The sequence below is a fragment of the Ammodytes marinus genome (assembly GCF_949987685.1).
Source record: "Ammodytes marinus genome assembly, chromosome: 3".
NCBI classification, from domain to species: domain Eukaryota; kingdom Metazoa; phylum Chordata; class Actinopteri; order Uranoscopiformes; family Ammodytidae; genus Ammodytes; species Ammodytes marinus.
In genome coordinates this window covers 20,823,989-20,846,557 of record NC_137232.1, presented here as the reverse complement: position 1 = coordinate 20,846,557, position 22,569 = coordinate 20,823,989, and the positions used below count along the sequence as shown (strand labels likewise).

General features: G+C 40.8%; 1 protein-coding gene across 5 annotated transcripts in view; it reads left to right on the top strand.

The window, feature by feature from the left end:
- The window catches only part of LOC307271439 (muscleblind-like protein 1), a 54,646-nt gene extending 34,441 nt beyond the window's left edge, over nt 1–20,205 (top strand). Inside the window, exons 3-12 of one of the 5 annotated variants that reach the window (XM_080053899.1) lie at nt 3,009–3,179; nt 6,319–6,342; nt 6,585–6,803; nt 11,889–12,128; nt 13,519–13,572; nt 14,368–14,518; nt 15,558–15,593; nt 16,313–16,404; nt 16,710–16,783; nt 18,072–20,205. In XM_080053899.1, coding sequence (XP_079910025.1) covers nt 3,009–3,179; nt 6,319–6,342; nt 6,585–6,803; nt 11,889–12,128; nt 13,519–13,572; nt 14,368–14,518; nt 15,558–15,593; nt 16,313–16,404; nt 16,710–16,766 — 1,044 coding nt within the window. In that variant the 3' untranslated portion in view covers nt 16,767–16,783; nt 18,072–20,205. The remainder of the gene's footprint in view (nt 1–3,008; nt 3,180–6,318; nt 6,343–6,584; nt 6,804–11,888; nt 12,129–13,518; nt 13,573–14,367; nt 14,519–15,557; nt 15,594–16,312; nt 16,405–16,709; nt 16,784–18,071) is intronic. The other 4 variants (XM_080053900.1, XM_080053903.1, XM_080053901.1 and 1 more) reach the window with 4 other exon arrangements.
- The last annotated feature ends 2,364 nt before the right edge of the window (nt 20,206–22,569 follow it).

Genomic DNA, 22,569 nt, shown 5'->3' with positions numbered 1-22,569 from the left:
TTCATTCATTAACAAAAATATATTCTGTTGATGCTAATTGGGGTTCGTAAGAGAAGGGCGAAGGATTTACAAAAGATTGAGATGTTTCTGAGTTGGTGAGAGCAGCAGGGTAAAGGTGATCGTTCCTAAACGAAGCCAGTCAAAGCAGCAGGTTAGCTTCATTGATTTAGTGCAGAGAAGCTCACTGGCTGGTTCAAATGTGTTGTTTGGCTGTTTAGAGGATGGGGTTCCGGTGAGGAGGTGGGAAGGCCAGTTGATTGAGGAGCTGAACAGATGTGGAGAGAATGTGAACAGGAGGGAAGGTCCGAGCACACCTGTTGAATGAATGGCATATTGCAATATAAAGGGCCTGGATAAATGGAAATGTGGCTGGAGAAAAAAAGAGTAAGAGAGACACCATGACACTTCCTTTTCATTTAACAATCTATCACTTCCTAGTAATCAACAATATCAGATTTCTTTGTTTTTTGTTGCCACCGTGCAAGCCCGTTCACGTCACATCAAGTTGATAGGGGAGACTTGTTAACAAACAGTAATCACTCTCCTTTTACCACCTTCCTATTTTTACCATCCACCCATTCCTTATAACACACTGGCCAGGAAACCAAACATGAGTTGTGTTTAAAGATGCTTCAAAGCTTCCCAGAGACGATGAGAGCTGATGCAACACAGTATGGTAATGATTCCTCGTGGGTCTGCCACTATAAACGAAACCATTTAAATTCCACATATTGTGGTTATTTGGTCTATTGTTAATACAAAACATGTGGATTAGAGCAGTTTTAAAGTTGATCAAATGCAGAGCTTACTCTCAAGGAGTGTTGTAGGGACTTTATGTAATAATGAGCACTGCATTATCGAAGCACACGCGCACACACACACACACACACTTGGCTAGAATCTAGTCAACCAGAGAGAATGTGCCTCGAAAAAAACCAAAAGACATTAACCAATTAGCACTGATCAATAGTCACAGACACACAGGGATGCCGGATTAGGAACATAGCCAATGCCTCGAGGCCAAACGGCAGGCTGGGAATGCTGTCGCTCTCAGCCAATGGAATTGCTCAGAGAACCCTTGACATCCTGCTGCTCTCCAATGCAAAGCACCTTTCCCCGCTGTAGCTAGGCAGAACAGGCTGCACGAGGCAATAAAAGGGGAGAGATGGAGAGATAGAGAGAGAGCAGGAGAGGAGAGGAGAGAAGGGAGGTGGTGGGAGGAAGAGAGGAAGAGCGGTGAAGAGAGTGGATGTGTTAGGTTGCGAAAGCAGGTGTCATAGCAGGCCTCGGTGGGCAGCAGGTAATCTCACTGAGATAAGCAGTAGCATGACTGCCAACCTTTAATTCCCCATGGGAGGTGGTACCGCAGCGGGATCGCTCTCCCTATTCCCTGGAAATAGATTTATATAAGGGAGTAATGGGAAGAGAGGGACAGAGGATGCATTGTGAAGGGGAGGAAAGATTGAGGCCGGAAGAAAGAGTGGAAGTGACAAAGGCAGAGCCAGAGTTGTATGGCACTTGTGTTTGGCGCCATCTGCACACATACTTGAACATGTTCCACATAGACACAGATCACAGCAGCACCTCTGCACCTCGGCTGCTCTGTATTCATGATGAGGAGAGCAAACATCAGCATGGGGCTCTGGGCTCGGGATGGTATGGGGTAGATCGAGGCTGTAAGCAGGGCACTGGGGGACAAAAAGGGAGGGAGCGGAAAAAAGAGGAGGAGATATCTAAAATATTACACCCCTCCAAGGGACTGTTCAGCAGAGCAGGCATTATGAGAGCATAAATTGCATTCCCTCCTTTCTCCCCTTGGGCTGCCTGGCTGCTGGATGAATATAATCACCCGTAGCAGCGAGGGCTCCCAGACACACTGCGCTGTCTATGGACACTAGTGGGATATTAGATAAGAGTGCCAAAGACATATGTGTTTATTGTCACAGAAGTCTTCCAAACACGTATCGATCCAGCATTGGCTCCCGCGTCCTGTTTCTGTCTCCTTTTTTTTCTATAAATGATGTGAAGTATTGACTGACAAGTAATTGGTCTCAATTGGGAGGGGATCGATAGTGATTCACTGGGCCTCGTAGAACAGTCAGCATCAAGTGTGACAGCCTCTGGAGGTGCCAGGACAAATGGGAGGTCGGGCTCTCTGCTCATTTCAACTCCGTTTGGAGGTGGAAGAAGAGTCCAGCTGTAGTTCAGCTTTTGCTCTCTTTCCTTTTAATTTCCTGTCTTAACATGTACAAATAAAAATAGAATAAAAACCCCTCATGTGAAGAAACAGTTCACTGCACGGGTTGAACCACTACTAGCGATTAAAGAAACGCGATGGATCGATGATTTGATTAACAGGGAAATGAATCTGCTGCTCCTTTGATTGATTTTTTAATCACTTAAGTCTGTTTTTAAGCAAAACATGTCATGTGTTCTCTAGTGCCAGATTCTTAAATGTAAGGATTTCCTTCTTTTCTGTGTGCAATATGATCAAATTATTATCTTTGGGTTTTGAAAAGGACGTCGTACAAAACAAGCAATTAAGAGATGGCATTGCCAGACATACGTATAATGAGAATTCTCCATATCATCATTCTCCCTGTCTCTTTTGTCTTCCTCTCTCTGTATTACAATCTGTTAGCGGAAGCAGTTAGGCTGCTAATCCTCTTTATCTTCGCTCTCAAAGCTAATTTGTCCCGTGACGGGACCTTGAGAAAATATGGGAAGGTAGCGAGTGCACAGCTTAGGTCACAAAGGGCGTGAAGAAAGCAAGACTGATCGGTCTTCTTTACGACAAAACCCGATGTCTGGCCCAGATGTTAGGGATGTAAGGTCAGCCCTTTGCTAAATGGGAGGGCAGCAACTTGAGTCAAGGCTCATTACTTCTTTACATTACGCAACAGCTAAATTTAATACTATTCTAATTGGCCTCGTTCAATGTCTCTGTCATCCTTATCATTCCCCCCTCTCTCCCTTGACCCCTCCCACTTCCTCTCTCATCCAATCAGGGCCGCTGTTCCAGAGAGAACTGTAAGTACCTGCATCCTCCTCCCCACCTAAAGACCCAGTTGGAGATCAACGGAAGGAACAACCTCATCCAGCAGAAAAACATGGTCATGCTGGCTCAGCAGATGCAGCTGGCCAACGCCATGATGCCCGGCACACAGTTACAGCCCGTGGTGAGAGATCATGTACATAAACAAAGATGACATTCATTTCCAACACACAGGGAATAGACAAACTCTACAAGCTACTCTGGTTCTAATGATCTGATACAAACCTGGGCTTGTTAGTTTTCTGAAGCTGGCTTCAAATGTACCTGGAGTTATTGTTGCATCAAGAATGATCATTGTTTTTTGATTCAATACACACTAAAACGGACTGGGTTAGCAACAATACAATTTGGGTGGTTTTCAACCCAGCACTTTCAAATAAAAGCTATGTATACCTATTTTGGATTTTGAAGACATTGTTTAAATTCATTTCATGACAATACATTAATCCAGAAATGACTGCCTTGGATAATGGATGCGATGTTTGTTTGGTGTTCAACAAATATGATTTATTTGGTCTGACAAACATTTCCAAAGCCTAACATATTTAATAAACAATGATGTAATCAGAGAACAGCAGCAAATAGTCCCATTAAAAACCTGGAACCAGAGACTGTTTAGTATTGTTGCTGGAAAAATGAATCCAATGATTAATCAAATTATCAAAATATTTGGCAGCAGTGGATTTGCTAATCGATCAGTTGACTAATTGCTTCTGCACTAAATGCATTAATATCATGTAAGCCTCAATATATCAGGCAAAGTTTGAACAACAGGGCCCGAGGGTTAATTAACTTACCATCACATTTATACAGTGATCAATAAAGTATTATGTTATTATCATACAATCATTAAAACTCACGCACACACGCACACACGCACACACACACACACACACACACACACACACACACACACACACACACACACACACACACACACACACACACAGTGCATTACATCAGAAATTGCTGCCTTTGACTATGTTGCATGCTCTGAGGATCTTTAAGGTGATGACAGTTTAAATGAATCCATGAGCCCATGCAGTCAATAAGACCTGTCAGTCAGGCTTGAAGTAATTCCTCTGTCGTCTCCTTTGTCCCTTTATGTTAAAGTGAGAGCACTGGAGTGAATTTGTCTCAGACTATTCAAAAGAGCTTCAGATGCTGCATGCTTGGACAGACACACACACACACACACACACACACACACACACACACACACACACACACACACACACACACACACACACACACACACACACACGTGCACACTTAGCTGATGGCTTATCACCCTCATCTGGGGGGAGGGGGGCCGATAGACCCATTGAGAGGAAAACAGAGGGGGGAACCATGAAAGGGTTTTACAGAAGCAATAGATCTCCCTGCACTGCAAAGCCTTCCCTTTCTGTTTGTGTCATGGGGAGGGAGAACATATAAGGAGAGGAGGAGGAAGACAGGCTGACAGAGAAGGACACACCAGGAGGAGAACGGAAAGGAGCGAGCGAGGCAGGAAGAGATAAATGGGCCGGGTATAGACAGGTGGGTGAAGTGAAGGGGATTGGTCGACTCGACAGCAGTGAGGAGAGATTGGCTTTTATACCGAAGAAACAAAGGAGAGTCAAGGAAACAGAGCCACGGTGTTGAATAAAGGGAATGGCTAGGAATAAGACTTGTTCTTCCTCCATCCCTCCCCTGTGTCTTTTGGTTGAGTTTCCTGCCCTCAAACTCAATACGTCTCCCTCGTTTTATCTGCCTCTCTCCCACTTTTTATTTTGTGTCTGTACCTGCCTCCCCTACGTGTGTGTGTAGGAGAGCGCTTTCATTTCACGCATGGGACTGTGCAGAGGTTGAAGTAATTAGGGTCCATTACAGTCGGCTGTGAGTGATGGTGCCCACGATGCTCTTTATTACAGAGTCAACGTCAGCGGACAGCCCACGTTACAATTATGTCTTAACTACTGCAATGTGCCACTCACTCACTCATTAATTCACTCACTCGCTCGCTCGCTCACTCACTCACTCACTCACTCACTCGCTCGCTCACTCACTCACTCACTCACTCACTCACTCACTCACTCACTCACTCATAGACACACTAAGTCATTCACTCACTCACTCGCTCACTCGCTTATCGCTCACTCACACTTAAGAAATCTCTAGTGTCTAATCTAAAGGGATTTTGGTGTACTTGTTTGGTGCAGAGATTGTATAGAAATAAGACAAATAAAACCATGAAAGTCAAATGAAGGGTAATTTCAAAGGGTAGGCCTACTTTGACATCAGTTTAAAAAAAAATTCTTCACTCGGCATAGCACAACATTGCTCCAGATGGTCCTAGTGCTTTTGATCCTTCTGTTTGATTCTTTTATTTACTTAATTTTTTTTATCACATAAATTCTGATGTAGTTAGATCATCTGTGATCTTCAATCATGTGTGGAAATATGTGTAATGAAATGATTGTTTGAGAAGCCTTTTGGTGGGATCACAAACTGTTTTGCAGGATGACATCACCGCATTGTTACGACCTCGTGACTGTGATTCTTTCTCACTGACATCATGCCTATTTCATCCCAACCTTGAGCTGCGATGCGAATATAACAAACTGATATCCGAGCACATTGAGAGAGACACATGTACTTTTCCAGACTACTCTGTGACAGGACATAATTCTCCAGACATTCCAGAGGCAGATTAGAAAGTCCATGCCATTATTCCTGTTTATTCTGAGTCATTCCAGAGCAGCAGAGAAGAGGTTTTGGGGAGGAATGTAGCCGTCCAAGCCCTGGCTGCGACTGCTCTATTACTCACTGTGTCGTGTTGGCAGGCACTCAAGAGACAATCCTCAGACTGGGGCTGAGGTCAGGAACGTGCAGGGAAAACTTGCAGTGCACTACGTCAACTAGCATACTACTAAGCCTCCCCCCTCACATGATGTGGATGTTTTCTCTTTCTAACTCCAGTGAAACATAGTATACAGGCAGACCCTCTCTCGTCTCTGATGCACTAACAGCTTGACGTCCCTCAGCCTTATTACTGCTATATGTGTTTGATCACTGGTGTATGAAGTGTGTGATTCTATCTGATCCACGTGGGGAGTTCATGCCAACCCATACAGTACAGAATGTAGGCCTCCTTCATGTGTTATGTCAAATGAAAGACACGCAGCCATCAAAGAGTACATCTTGTTTTATTTCCTCAGATGTAAGCCCATTAATTGTCTATTTTTTTGCCATTTGTTTCCCCTCCACAACCCCAACCACAGTTCCTGTCTTCTGCTTCTCTATCGGTAATTGCATACATCTCCTATTTCCACCTACTGTCACATATCTTCAATGGGTAATTTGAGTAGGAGTGTGGAAGGGTGGTTTATACTTGTTGATTGATGTCATTAAATATTCAACATTTTGATATATATATATATATATATATATATATATATATATATAGCCTTTTGAGAAATCTGTGTAAGATAGTTTTGCTCACTCTCCGCTCCATTTTTACCAACTCTCATTTTCTATGTGCCCACAGCCCATGTTTTCAGTCACACCCAGCCTTGCAACCAATGTCAATGCTGCTGCTGCAGCGGCGGCCGCGTTTAACCCTTACCTTGGCCCTGTGTCGCCTGGCATGATGCCCGCTGACATCATGCCCAGTGCCCCTGTACTGGTCACCAGCAACCCCAATGTCTCTGTACCAGGTGCTGCTGCTGCCGCTGCACAGAAACTCATGAGAACAGACAGACTGGAGGTGAGAAACACACACACACATTCACTCACACACACACACACACACACACACACACACACACACACACACACACACACACACACACACACACACACACACACACACACACACACACACACACACACACACACACACACACACACAAACCACAGATTGCAGAGATGAGAGGATTTGCATAATTAGTGTTTTACTTTCATACCGATCACAGATTAAAAAATAGATTAAGAGAACCACTGCACCCAGAGAGGATCTTTTCCCCCCCGAACTATGCAAACAGACTGGGCTTAGAAATGTTTGGCTGTGCCTATTTGAATATTAAAGGTACAAGTTGGAAAGTCTTGCGTCAACAGTTTCTGTTTGTAGACTTTAATTATGTATCTGGTACACACAGTTTCTCTTACAATAAATACAGTACATCCCATTGGTCTCGTACAGTCATTAGTCATACTTAGGCAAAAAAATGGAGACATCAATGATATTATCTCCCCACAAACACTACCGTAGTGGATGCTGCATATACCATCAACAGGCACCACACATGATTGTTTGGCACGAGCTCAGGTTATGCTGCATCAGTGTGTCATTTTCAGAAAAATCTTTAATTCTTCTATGAAAGCAATGAGTCATGAGAAAACCTGATGCGCACCGTTCCTCTAGCTGTGTTCGGCTAATCATTAATTGGACGTTAAGTCAATCTCATCCATTATGCAGCCCCACCCGGGAAACACTCGCAGCAGAATAATGGGGAAATCGTTGTGAGGCAGGCAGTGGGCGTGCTCGATTGTTAGGCAAGGTTACATTTAAATGTAATGTCGGCTAGCTGGGCAATTAATGGGGGTGAGGCTGAGTAAGTCTCCGGGCCCAATGAATGAGTCGATGACACGCATAGTGAAGCTACGGGTCCATTACAGGATAAAAGAGATGGCGGAGCAGATCGAAAATGAATTTGTAGGCTGTGTTGTTGTTGTGGTCATCAAGGGAAGGGTTGTGTCAAGCAGATACAAAGATAACAGAAACAAGCAAGAGGTTGTTAGCAGAAGAGGAACATACAGGTACTGATACAGACTGGGACTGAAACGAAGGATTCATAGCGTTCTGCAATAAAATCAAGTGAACACACAAACAGACATGAAATATTTATTAGCCAAATGTCATCATTGGCAGTAGCAGGGAAAAACTACCCATTTTCACAGTTTTCCCTTCAAGATATTTAGGCGCAGTGGTCAATGCTGTCTGTGGTGCTTAGCCTGTGTGTGTACAGGAAAAAAGCCAATTGATTGGGAGAATTCACATCCTAGCCTTCATTTGTCAGGAACTAGCTTTTCTAAACATATCTTATAAGGAAAGGAGCCAGCCATATTTAAAATTTCTAGAGTGCGTCGTTCAAAATAAACATTGCTGGAATTCTGCAGACCGACACACAAACCAACCAGTAAGATATTTAACAGGCTATTTCTTTTGAGGCATGCGAGAAATTCCTATTTTAGAAGAGAAATGTTTTCCAGAGGAATAGTTTCTGACAGTTTTTTTTCAGTCTCTCTGTCTCTGGATCTATTATGGAGCTATATACTGCATGCCTCTCAGCGTGCATACAATCACATGTTGCTTCTACCTGCAACCATGGTGATGTAAATAGCCCTGAGGGACAGTTACCATGGGGACATAAATATGATTAACAGGCCCCTTTATTTGTTTGTCGAACTAAGCACTTCCACTAGGTTGGCTCTCTGTAATGCATGATTAACCACTGTTAAGACAAATACACTGGTCCACACCTGGTGCAGGCAATATCAAATTGCTTTCACCTAGTCTTCCCTTTCCTCTCTGATTTTCTTTTTACATGCCATCCCTTAAGACTGTCAGTCTGGCTCCTTGATCCCGATCTCTGTCCTTTACTCTTCATTCATCAACCCCTCCCTCCCTCCATACCTCCCTCCCTCACCCGCCTTTCCAACATCTGCCTGACAACAAGGCAGTCCCTTTTTTTTTTTTTTTTTTATAACGCCAGTAATTATGGCAGTGGTGGGAATTCATGTGTGAGAGTGTGCATATGTATAGGTGAACATGTGATTGTGTGATAGAGGTACAGAAGAGACAGGAAAGACAGACAGAGGTAGAATCCTATCCCATCATCGCTCATACAGATGATTGTGGATGATGAGCTGTCATGGCAGGAGACAGAGCAGGGGCTAGTTTTGTAGATAACGGGCGTTGGTGGCCTTTTGTCTGACTGCCTCTGTCTCCACACCACAAATCAAATCCTTTATGCATGCAGACTAGTGAGACGACTGGTAAACAGACATTTGGTAAAAGGCTTGTTCTATCACAATAGCTGATAGATCGATACAACGTAGCCATGAAATTACATTTCATTAAGAGCAGGATAGGACTTCTGATGCCAATTCAGACCCAGCGCATGTCTGGCTGTGCTACAAACAGAGATCTTAAGTCATTGCACAGCTCAAGTGTCAAAATGTAATCTACGGGAAAAAATGCTGCCTCATAATTTAAATTTGCACCATCTTGTGTGTGTGTGCATGTTTGTGTGTTATTACTTTGGGCTGGTGATTACCTCAGCTACAGCCTTCCCCTTGAGGTTAACCAACCTCATATTTCCCATGAGGCTCATTGAGCCGCTACATTCAGGCTGAGGCTATATCAGTTTGCTGCCAATGCTGCCCCCTTCTGTCCCTACGAGGAAGGACAACAACACAGCTCATTTGAATAATGGATACATGTTGTGTGATTGATGAGTCTGTGAACGCTGGTTACGGTCTGCTCTGCTTATCAATCAACAGTAATGGCTGAACCATAATCATAAAGATTGGTTATCTCCGTCTGGAGAGTGACTGTCAAGTTCAGAAATGACTGAACAGATTGATGACTTCATCAAATAGGAAGTAAAGTGAACAGTAACTTCACAATATGTGTGTGTGTGTGTGTGTGTGTGTGTGTGTGTGTGTGTGTGTGTGTGTGTGTGTGTGTGTGTGTGTGTGTGTGAGTGTGTGTGTGTGTGTGTGTGTGTGTGTGTGTGTGTTGGTCTGATGTTTGTGTGTGCTAATCTGTGGAACAGTCTAACCTTGAATATAAGTTACTGCACAGTCCATTCATGACTTAAAAAGGTTGCTTAGAAAAACTCACCTCTTTGCACTGGCTTTTAATACAAGTTGAGCTTGACATGTTGACATTTTATTATACTCCTATTTATTGTGTTTAGATTTTTCATGTTAATTAGATAATATATACAGTCATATGAAAAAGTTTGGGAACCCCTCTCAGCCGGCATTATAATTGACTCTGCTTTCACAAAAAACATATAAAAGTGGTATGTCTTTAATTTACCAGGAACAGCTAAGTACTGGGATGTTTTCCAAACAAAGATTTTTTGAAAAGCAGTATTTGGTTGTATGAAATAAAATAAAATGTGAAAAACTGGCTGTGCAAAAATATAGGAACCCTTGTGGTTTTGTTGATTTTAATGCCTGTAACAGCATGTAAAACTGATGACTTTAAACACAAAGTTGGTTGGATTATGTTGTTAAGCCTTGAACCTCATAGAAATGTCTGTTTAATCATGAGAAAATGCATTTTAGGTGCCTAAATGCAAGTTGCACTTCTCTTTGACTCTCTGCTGAAGTGAGACAGAATGGGATCATCAAAACAGCTCCCAAAAGATCTGAAAAACAAAGATTGTTCATTGTCATGGTTTAGGGGAAGGCTACAAGAAGCTTTCCCAAAGGTTTCAATTGTCAATTTCGACTGTAGGGAACGTTGTCAGGAAATGGAAGGACACAGGCATAGTGGCAGTTAAACCCAGGCATGGCAGACCAAGAAAAAAACAGGAGCGGGATAGGTGGAGGAGTGTGAGAATGGTTGCACACAACCCACAGATCACCTCCAAAGACCTGCAAGAACATCTGGCTGCAGATTGTGTATCTGTACATCGTTCAACAATTCAGCGCAATTTGCACCAAAACATCTGCTTTTTATAAAGACCAAATAACTTAATTTTTGTCTCATCAGTCCAAAGCATTTTCTTCCAATATGAAGCTGGCTTGTCTAAATGAGCTTTTGCATACTCCATGCAACTGTATCTGTGGCGTGGGCGCATAAAGGGCTTCCTTCTCATCACCCGGCCATACAGATGTTTTGGTGCAAATTGCACTGAATTGTAGAACTATGTACAGATACACAATCTGTAGCCAGATGTTCTTGCAGGTCTTTGGAGGTGATCTTTGGGTTGTTTGCAACCATTCTCACAATCCGCCGCATATGCCGCTCTTGTACTTTTCTTGGTCTGCTAGACCTGGGTTTAACTGCAATTGTGCCTGTGTCCTTCCATTCCCTGACAACATTCCTTACAGTAGAAATTGACAATTGAAACCTTTGGGAAAGCTTCTTGTAGCCTTCCCCTAAACCATGACAATGAATAATCTTTGTTTTTAAGATCTTTTGGGAGCTGTTTTGATGATCACATTCTGTCTCACTTCTGCAGAGAGTCAAAGAGAAGTGGAACTTGCATTTAGGCACCTAAAATACCTTTTATCATGATTAAACAGACCTTTATATGAGGTTCAAGGCTTAACAACATAATCCAACCAATTTTGTGTTTAAAGTCCTCAGTTTTACATGCTGTTACATGCATTAAAATCAGCAAGACCACAAGGGTTCCCATATTTTTGCACAGCCAGTTTTTCACATTTTATTTAATTTCATAAAACTAAATACTGCTTTTCAAAAAATCTTTGTTTGGAAAACATCCCAGTACTCAGCTGTTCCTGGTAAATTAAAGACATACCACTTTTATCTTTTTTTGTGTGAAAGCAGAGTCAATTATAATGCCGGCTGAGAGGGGTTCCCAAACTTTTTCATATGACTGTATATTGTTTTGTATTGTGTTTTGAGCCTGTACAGCACTTTGGTCAACTGAGGTTGTTTCAAATGTGATATAAGCTATAAATAAAGTTTGACTTGACTTGCTTCAAGAACAAAGTCTTATTAAGATGCAAACAAAATGAAAGGCATACAAGGTTTGTGTGTGTGTGTGTGTGTGTGTGTGTGTGTGTGTGTGTTTTTGCGCACCAGGTATGTCGGGAATACCAGCGGGGTAACTGCACGCGTGGAGAGAACGACTGTCGCTTTGCCCACCCGTCAGACAGCACTATGATTGACACCAACGACAACACGGTCACTGTGTGTATGGACTACATCAAGGGCCGCTGCTCCAGGGAGAAGTGCAAGTACTTTCACCCTCCGGCTCACCTGCAGGCCAAGATCAAAGCCGCCCAACACCAGGTCAACCAGGCTGCCGCTGCTGCAGCCATGGTAGGTATCTGTCCACAGATGAAACAACCACAAGAAAAGCTCAAGCTAAGGAACATAGAGGTATATACTGTATCGTATCTTCTTCATCAGCCCTGTGAAGAAGGCATAGGATTTAAACTCATAAAACGTAGACCCTAGAGTCATGTAGTTATTCCATAATCAAGCCTGAAAATGATTGTTCATGTGAAGAACTATAACAAATCCTTGGGCTCTTCTCATGTCGATTTGGGCTCATTTCACATGACCATGGATCTATCTACTGTACTACAAAATGCTCTTATTTTGGATTGAGAGCCTTGATTTTCCAGTTCCTTATGTATGTAGTTGTATGTATGTAGTTGTTGAGTCAACACCTTCCACATTGTGCTTTTACTCAATCTCCCAGCACCCATTCTGGTTGCCTCTGCTCTCTTCAGCTCTGACCTGATGCGCACTAAGATGATACAAAGTCAATGTGTGCTTTATTAGCAGCAGGCTGTAGTGATCATGCGTCAAGTGTTTGACTGAGCCTACCTGCTCCTCTTTGTTTTGCCGCTCTGTTAGTTGTATATTTTGCTGTTGTTCAGTCAAGACATATAATAGCTTTTTGTTGAAAAGACAACTTTGCAGGCTACAGTTAATGCAAAGCTTGTTCTCTGCAATGCAGTGATAATTTTCTATAAAAGGACACCAAAAAGGTTTACTAGCCAAGTTCTGTAAATTACATTAGGCAGATTTTTCAGAAAGGAGGGTAAACATGATTGTAGTTAACCTTTTCACTTTATGTTACCTGGCTCCACATTTGAACAGTTGTTTCAGTACGATGTGCCCTTTGGAACTTCACACCTCTTAAGGATGTTCAAAATCAAGAGAAGATTAATTAATTTATCAGAAACCTTATCAGTACCTGTATATTTTTATCAGCAATAAATCAGTAGTGAAAATGAAATTTTGACTATGAGGTCACATACTTGGAATACATCATATGTATATAGTATCTGGAGCAGGGCCTTTTTATTGGGCAAAGATTTATATTTATAGAGTAAGTCTATACAACAGACCAGGATTGCATTCTTTTTTAATTGAACACATCTGGTTGGTTAGTCTCCCTTCATGGACCAGAACACCATAATATATCCACCGAAGTCATAGTTCATTAAACACATTAAGGGCCATAACCCTTTCAGCCATTAATGTGCATGCCCTAGTCTTGTTATTGTTGTATATTGGATTCCAATGATTTGTTTTTTTATTTGTTTGTTTGTTTGTTCGTTTATTTTTTTGTTTTTGTTTTCTCACCAACCCACACTGCACTGCTGCCCCCATGATGCACTCCGCTTGCTGGTTTATGTTAATGCGCTTGAACCCCATTGGCCCATTGCCATCATGTGCTCGCTGCCTGCTAATTAAGACTCAGTCGGCTGTCAAGTCACTGAAGCGACCCTTCGACGCAACTTTTGACCTGGTATTATGACCTTTCACCTCTTAGCTTGGCATGTAGCTGTGGTGTGATAGATATACTTTTGTATTTCTAAGATGAAGCACATATTTAATGGTCTGAACTGGGGTTGATGAACTGATTCTGTCCATAAGTTTTGTCGCATACTTTTTTAAGTTAATAAAATGCCCAGTTGAATCTTGATTTAAAACATCAGGACCAAAAAACAACCACTATTCATCTTACTGTCAATGGTCAGTTCATCACCTTAAGTCAATCTGAAATAATAAAGCATGTCTGTATTTAGTAATGTATGGTAGTACTTGCATGACTCTGTCACTTCTCATAGGGCATGTGTTATTGTTGACGCGGTGTCATGACAGTCTTAACATGGCTTATAGTGTACTTCTATCATGGAGCTGGCAGTGCAGCTTTCCCTAATAACATCGTTTCTGTTGATGGTCCAACAAGCAATACAATAATGTGTATTATAGTTATGATTATAGTTCTCTTTACTGAAAAATCTAGCAATGCCTTAGCCTGCAAGATAATGTTCTGTATTATTCAAAATCATACAAGGTTTGTGACATTGTCCTGAGGACAGATTTTGTCATCACCAGCGGGTTTGTCAGCTAGCCAAACTGTCCTGTCTGTGCCACAGGTAGTCTAGTCCACTGCTTGCTTGCCAGTGTTTGTAATAGCTGTTTGGAAGGGCAACTTTATCTTCTAATGAAATTCTTTCTTCTCTCCTGAATGTCACTGCTACCATCCTTTGATTTCCCTCACTCCCATCCCTTTGTTTTGGTGTTGTCCCCTCATCAGGGGCTCCCTCCTGTCTTGCCTCCTTTACCAAAGAGACCTGCACTTGAAAAAGCCAACGGTGCCACCACTATGTTCAATGCTGGCGTATTCCAGTACCAACAGGCCCTGGCCAACATGCAGTTTCAGCAACAGGCTGCCTTCATACCATCAGGTGAGGCCTGAGTCTTCTTTAATCAATATGTGTGGCAATTATCCTATTGCTATTGGCTGTTGAATCACCTGTAATTTAGCGAATCCGTTATTTTTTGGCATCAGCAGTGAATTTCTCAATTATTGTGTGGTTTTATTGTTGGTGACATGGTGGAAAAAAGTGAATTGACTAAATTGCACATGTATGTACAGCATGGGTTTATAATTGGTGTCAGAAGTCAGGGCTGTTGTTTTTAGAATGTAAGAGTACTATTTTGATAGCAATAAAGGGTTTTTAAAGAGTGAGGGGGACATTTCTCCCTCCATCCCCAGCAAAGAATTAAACCCTGTCTAGTGTGATTCACACACACACACACACACACACACACACACACACACACACACACACACACACACACACACACACACACACACACACACACACTGGTACTAACTACTTGTGTGAGCTTAACTTCTATGGCCACTGCGTAGTCATCTTACACTGTGTTCCATATTCTCGTCTGGCAGCCTAAGAATAGCCTGACATCAATTCCCTTCTTTGAGAGATTGGGATACTCAGATCCTCATATGTCCGGCACTACCGGACTGTCAGGTCACTGCAGTACACTTTGAACATTCTGAAAGCGGGTCATTTGAAACTACCCCGGTGCAAACAGCTGTTACACTGCTGACAGCAAAATGGGACCACTGGTTTACTGTTTAATCAGCCCTTCCATTATATGCAACAGTGACAAGTTTCACAGCAAACTGGGGCTGGAGCGAGAGAGAAGTTCTCCTCACCTGATATTTATATCTTATGCCTATGCTGTACAATATAGGCCTATGTGTGGTTGCAGCTACTTGGGTGTGTGCGAAGGAATTATTATTTTGTGTTATTATTTATGAATCAATATTGGTGCAAAATCATTGTACTCAGAGCACAGTTTGTTCATATACCAAGGTTGAATCCGATATGTCTGACTTTATAACAGTTAATGGGTTTTCTTGATTTATTTTCCTCCCTGTTCACTCCACTCCCTGTTGCAATGCATGATGGGCAGGCTCGATATTGTGCATGACACCTGCAACAAGTGTTGGTAGGTGCCAGCTTTCCTTACTGATTATCTTTGAGCCCGTTTCATTGAACTCACCACATTAACGCAAAAAGGCATATGTAATCTATTTTTTATCCAGTCGGCAGTGTGGCAGAAAAAAACGTAAATTGCAAATTTGTATTTAGAGTGTAATGGTGTAATTTTAATTGGAAACTGTTGTATTTGTTTTATTGTACTCTGCAATAGATGTTTGTGGGATGGAATGGATCCCGTTTTCGCTCTGCCACAGTCCTGTTTAATGCTGGTTATGGTTTCCCTTGAAAAACAGTTAACATCACAGAAAAGTTAATTTCACCGCCTTAATTTAATAAAAAAACATTTGTGTATTCTAGATTCATCACACAAAGTGCAATATTTCAAGCCTTTTTTTGTTTTAATTTGTATGATTACAGCTTACAGCTCATGACAATCTAAAAACTAGTGTTATATTATACTGTGTGCTCATATGATGAAAGTAGAGTTGGATGTAGTAGTTGTTATTGTAGTAAGATTTATAGTATGCTCATTGTTTGTAGGAATAATTGTATTATTATTGTTTTTAGTTCTTTCAAGAGCTAAAACAAAAGCTAGTTAATTAGCTTTTTCAGTATTAATGCCAATAGGACTAAAAAGAGATACCATCTGAATTTAATTTATGCTTTTGAAATTTGCCAATTAGCTAGCCTGAGTGCCTGACTGCCTGTGTGATCTTCCCCCCCAAGTACCCATGATGCACGGTGCTAATCCAGCCACTGTGTCTGGAGCCACTACATCTGCCACAAGTGTTCCCTTTGCAACCGCAACAGCCAATCAGGTTTGCTCCTCTCCTGGCTCCTCTCTCTCACTTCTGATATCAGCTTTGACTTTTGAGTAATATGTTATCTCATGATTCCCATGTGCCTCTTATTGAAAAATGCATGAATGGAGCACATGGCTTAACTCTGATCTTTATTAACTTTTCAGAGCATTTGATATTTTGATATTTTTGGTATTAATAATTTATGTTGAAATGCTGGTGTGTCCCAATTTCCTCATGTTTAACCCACAATTTTTTTCTCTGTCTTTGCCTTTCTTCCTCTCCCTGTTTTTTTTGGTCCTCCTATTTCCCCTCTCAATCAGATTCCAATGATATCTGCAGACCATCTGAATAGTCATAAGTATGTGACCCAGATGTAGAAGACTCAATCAGAACAGTATGTACTGCACTTCTCGCACACACTGCATTCGGGACAATACTGTCTATTATTTTTCAGCTATGAAACAGTTAAAGCGGCTACGAGTAACATTTAAATATCTTTTAAACAGCCTCATGTTTCCTCTGATAATCATAAATTACCTTTAACAGCAAACGAGACCATCAGTGCAAAGAAAGACGTTTTTAAATAGTTTTTATTACTGCTTTTGGTCTGGTCGCACACCCAGTCCGATTTTCGGTTCGCTCGTGCAAGCTCTATGTTCACATATATTGGTCGCAGATTTCAGTGTGGCGCAGCAACGTGAATTGAGAAGCCTATCCCTCCAGGTGAGGGAAGGGGAGCGGGAGCCTTGTTTGATACAGTTATTTGTCGTCATAATGACTGATAACGGGGCTTAACCATCAAAGAAAAAAAAGAAAATGCAATGAAGAAAAGCTAAAAGGGAGAGTGGCTACGGGGGACGAGGGTGTTGCCAAGCAACGTGTATACAATTTCACAAGAGCGAAACTAGACTGCAGTGTTTACTCCTAAATGAATGAGCGGTTGGTACTAACACAAAGTTTGCTTTGCTTCACCATCATCAGATAACCATTATCTGAAATAGTCATTATTTACAACAACATAAACACATTACCTCATCGTGATCCATACTAACTGCCGTCTATCGTTCATTCGCTTTCTGTGAGGAGTCGGACACGTAATCTTTCAGCTCCGTGAGAGAGAGTAGTTAGGTGACACTGCTGCATCAACTCATTGCAATCAGGTGCATGTGGCAGTGACTGGCATTAGTTCATGCAGTGTCAAAACCACTCTCACGGAGCCGAAAAGAGTCCTCACACTTTCAACACACGGACATGCACTATATTGCTCCCTTCTCAGTTCACACTCACGCGCCTGGCACGAGCTATAAAACAGCTTTGCGACAGCGGGCATCGTAAAAATACTACCGCTTTTGTCCAAAGGGGACGCCAACGTGCCATGTTACTCGTAGTGGCTTTAAGGGAACGATTTTCCTTTATTCCAACTGCATTTTCTTGCAGCTGACAACGTTTTTTGTTATCATTATTTTCCATTTAGATGTTTGCTAAATCTCTACCAACCCCTTAATTTAAGTGGCAGATGCAAATTGGAATCAGAGGAGGAAGATTGCCTGGCTTTTCTTTTAGTCAGGGTTAGGGCAGGGTTGATGCGAGACCCCTGATGTGGAGTCAGGGTCTAATTAAAGACAATAAGGAAATGATTTACACCTGATTTACTTTATTTTTTTTTTCAAAATTCTTTCCAGATGAAACCGGAGTGGGCTCACGTCGAGTCCAAGATTAGCGGTCACCCTTCATGCCTGTAACATCAAATGCAAAATGGAGAACCCAATCTAAATTGGTTTGGAGTAAATCTGCATGTTCATATAGGAGGCACAGTTTGTTAGGGTTGTTATCACGAGTACTTCATGCATACTATCAAACAACAAGAAGAAGAAGGAACGCCATTCGCCTCTCACTCTGTAGGGACAACTTACCTTTATTCACCGGACACACTTTGAATGTTAACATGAGGTAAATGTGCGGATCATCTGAAGTTCGACTGGATTGGTACGACCGTTGACCAAGAATCCTGACTTGTGTCACTCGTTTGTTCATTGGCCGTTGGTCTTTCGACTTCGATGTAGTTCATTTGTTTACACAAAGGTGCACCTTGTATTTCAGTTGAGGTAATAGAAATGGATAATCTGACTCAATCACATTTGCATGCACAATGATTTGTTTTATGGTTTAATTTTTTGCGAAGCCAGCGATAAGGGATATTACACGAGTACACACTCAGAGGCAAAAATAGCAACTGAATGTCTGTGAGGTGTCTTTTAAACCTGTGCAGCCTACCTTTTTATCTCCAAAGCACATGTCTTTAGCCTTGCAGGTGTCCCTGTAAAGTGCCATACATCTCAAAACACATGAATGGTATATAAGCAGTTGTTAAAAGTGTTAAATTCATGTTAAATTCCCTTTAATACTTAAGATTTTGTCTCTTGGGCAGCATGTGGTGTCAAATGTCAACACCTGTCTTTACCTGTGATTCCCAATACCACCACGGCTAATTAGATAACCTTCCCAAGATGTTTTGCAGAGTGAATAGCTCTTTCTCCCTTGAATTTATAAAAGTCTGTTGACTCTAAAAATCGCGTGAGTTTCAATGTTGGGTCTTGGCCTGCACGAAAGACCGAAGATTCTCACGTTGAAGTTGTTGTTATGAATAGCTATGAAACAACGGGGCGAACAGTTGGTATCCAAACTGCTGTGAGGAAGAAATCAAAATCCGTGTTGCAACTTGGTGACGGATGTGATTTGTGTGACATGATTTGTTTTTCATTTGTATGGTTATGCATATTTTGAAGCAGTTTTTCGAGGTAGATGTACATATAGTCTGACATATTTAAGAATATTTGTGTTAATACGTCTACTTGAGAATTGTTTTCAGATAGCCAAAGTATTTTTGTGTCACTGTTACTAGATATTTTTGGGTAGATTAGTGGGACAAAGTTTTAAAAAATGTATACGGGCCCGCATTAGCCATGCTCAGAAGAAGATGGGGTGTTAAGAGTAGATCTCTAGAACTCTTTGATTTTGATGTGTTGGGTGTTCTTCAGGCATGTTTAATTGGTGGATAGTACAGGGGAAAGTGGCAAGATTATAAATGATTGTATTACTCATCCAAAGCCTTAGAATGTACCATCGGGTCAGCACAATGCAACATGCCATTTTGAACCATCCAGTTGCCTAACTCACGCCATATTAACACAAACACAGAGCACTATGTAATTGTCACTTTTTTTTGTCAGTGTTTTCTTAACTTTCTTGTAGTATTTCCGTTAGATGAGGAGTGTTTGACTTCATTTCGTTTGGATGATGTTTTTGTATTTAGTTTTGATTTTCAGTTTTTGCCTATTATATTTATCTTTCTTAAAATGAATATAAGATTAAAAAAGAAAGTGTGTGTCTGTGTGTTCCTCATGCACAGTTTCCTGAAATTCCATGTAATTTTGATTTTAGTATGATTACGATTGTAAACTCAATATTTTCTACGTTATGCATATTGTTGAACTGTATGCATATTGTTCATTTATGTAGTCTTTTTGTGTTCGTTGAACAAAGATGTTTTATATGAGTATCTAACAGTGATGAAATAATAGAACAGAGAGGCTAAGTTGTCACTGTGGCAACCATCGCCGATAAACCGAGTAATATTTTAATGATTGTAAGGTTTGTAACTAGTCATATGAGGAAGAAAATATAAAAAAATAAATAGTTAGATGTTTAGAGTAAAGATGTTATTTTCTACTGTATCCATTTCAAATAGTAACTATTGTTTGAATATTTTTACTCTCCCGGGAAATTGGGCCATGTTGGAAAACAAGCTGCATATTTGATCACTTTTTCGGGGGGGGGGGGGGACGGACGTTGCTGGCGGGGTCAGGTGAAGGTGATGAGTGGGGAAGTGAGTCTGCACACTCATCTCTTACTTAGCCAATGTCAAACAACAAGGGAAGGGGTGGGGTGGGGTTAATCTCGAGGCGATATAGGTGATAAAGGTTGACTTTTTTGCACTTCTGTACATAGTCAAAAAAGAGAGAATCATGTATATTGAGATCTTATTTTGAATAAAAAAATAATAATGTCTATAATGACAAGGAATTTTGCTAGGATAACAAACAAACAAAAAAATCGTATGAAAGGCTGAACAAAATTGCTTGCATCAAAAGGGCACCGAGTTCTTACTCTCCGAGCCCTTTCAGAAAAGGCGTTGCTCTACTTTTTTGTCAGCAGCTTGTAGTTTGCCAGGTAACTTTCCGGAAGGAGGCGTCCAATACCCTCCAGCGAAAAAGGGCCTGACTGGGTTTGTGTGGTCCCCCTTACCTGCCTGTCCTCACAGGTCTATTGGTCATGGCCACGCCCTTCCAGGTCCAACCAATCACAACACTTCCCGTCTCTTTACTTTACTCAGAGAGGAATGCATGTTAAAGGAATTACATATAAAGTTTTAAAAAAAAAATCACGACAGTAATATTGAATAAGAAAACATGTTACACAGAAAGATGTATTTACAGTATACAATATTCTATCAATGTAATGGAATATAATATATATATATAAAAATACAAAAATAGAATAGTGGTTTATTTAAAAAAAATTAAAAAATATTCCTGAGAATATACTCACTAAAGTTTTACCACTTGGAGAGTTAAAATACATGCAACACAAACACCATAGCTATAAGTATGCTCTTTACGTTAATGTAAGCTGTGCTAGTAGATGAAACTGACCAAACAGGAATGTACTGAAGTTCAATATCAGGCAGAATTTAAGAATCTTTACAGATCGAAATACCTACTACTTGGTTTGGTCATTAAGTCATTAGTTTGAAATATTGTCCGGATCATCTGTCATCTCCTACAAGCACGCATGCTTACGTTTATGATATAATGTAAACTGAACTTTCTTTTCATTTGTTGTTTGTTTTCTCTGCTTGTAGTGCCAATATGATGTATTCTGTCTTCTGCTGCAGTTTTTTCCTGCTTGTTTTACTGCTCCAGGCCCCCTGAAAGGATATGTCATTTCTGCATGCCCGCCACTTCCTCTGAAATGCACCTGTAGAGAAAAGCTATGATTGTCACAGTCTAAAGCCATAAAATTAGAATTAAATGTGTGAGAGGAAAGTAGGAATGAAATACAGGTGGTAAATTATAACTTCTGAAGCTGGTATGAAGGCGTTTGATGGGTGTTTTTATTAACTACAACATCATATAATAGCTGAAGTCATGAATGTGGCTAATTTAACCTGTGGTGACCTTTACTAACTTTGATGGATGGAGTGTGGTTCAATGAAGATAAAAAAGGTCCTGGCATATTTTTTCATGGGGCTTGCATTGCTACATTTGATTCTTGCTGTTATGAATTAAGAAAAAATGTAATAAAAATTTACAAACAAACTGAAGTAAAGACTAATTTGCTTAAGTTCTTTTCATATAGCCATTCATATTCATATGAGGATTGTAGGTTAAGTTGTTCAGTCTTATTAAAGTAGTAGCTCCAAAATTATGTCTGAAGCTGTAGCCAGTCAGTTAGCTTAGTTTAGCACAAAGACTGGAAACAGAGCTAAGCAGCTAGCCTGGCTCTAACCAAACAAAATATGCCTAGCAACACCTCTAAAGCTATATATGAATGTGCATATTTCCAAAAAATTCGAACTTCCTTAAACGAAACCACATTTTCACAGATAACCAATCACCAATAGACAAGGAAACAAGAGTCACGTGACATAACAATGAGAAATAAGCCAGGAAAAACCATAATAATATGCATTAAACTAATATCAAATAAGCCAACACGTTTTAAAGGAAACTGAATGACACGTGTTCCCATCAAGGATGCATTACATAATCAGGTCATTTTCCATTACAACAAAGACGCAATTTTTAAAGGCAGTCCAATAAAACAAGTTGTCAGCACTCTAATCAATATATAATTGATCACCAATCTAAGTCAATCAACTTTTGATCCTATTTAAATTGTATTCACCATAAAATCACCACTTTAGTCAAATATATCTCTATCTGTCACTATGTCATCTAAGTATTGTATATTTGAAGTATCTTTAATAATGAAACTAACAAATGCCAACACTTTTCTAACATGTTATAGATTTACAGCATAATTAAATGTTGTGATTGCACTTGGTGGCTCCCAGTCATTATTGTTATTCATTAAAATCCTATTTGAGATATCTCTACG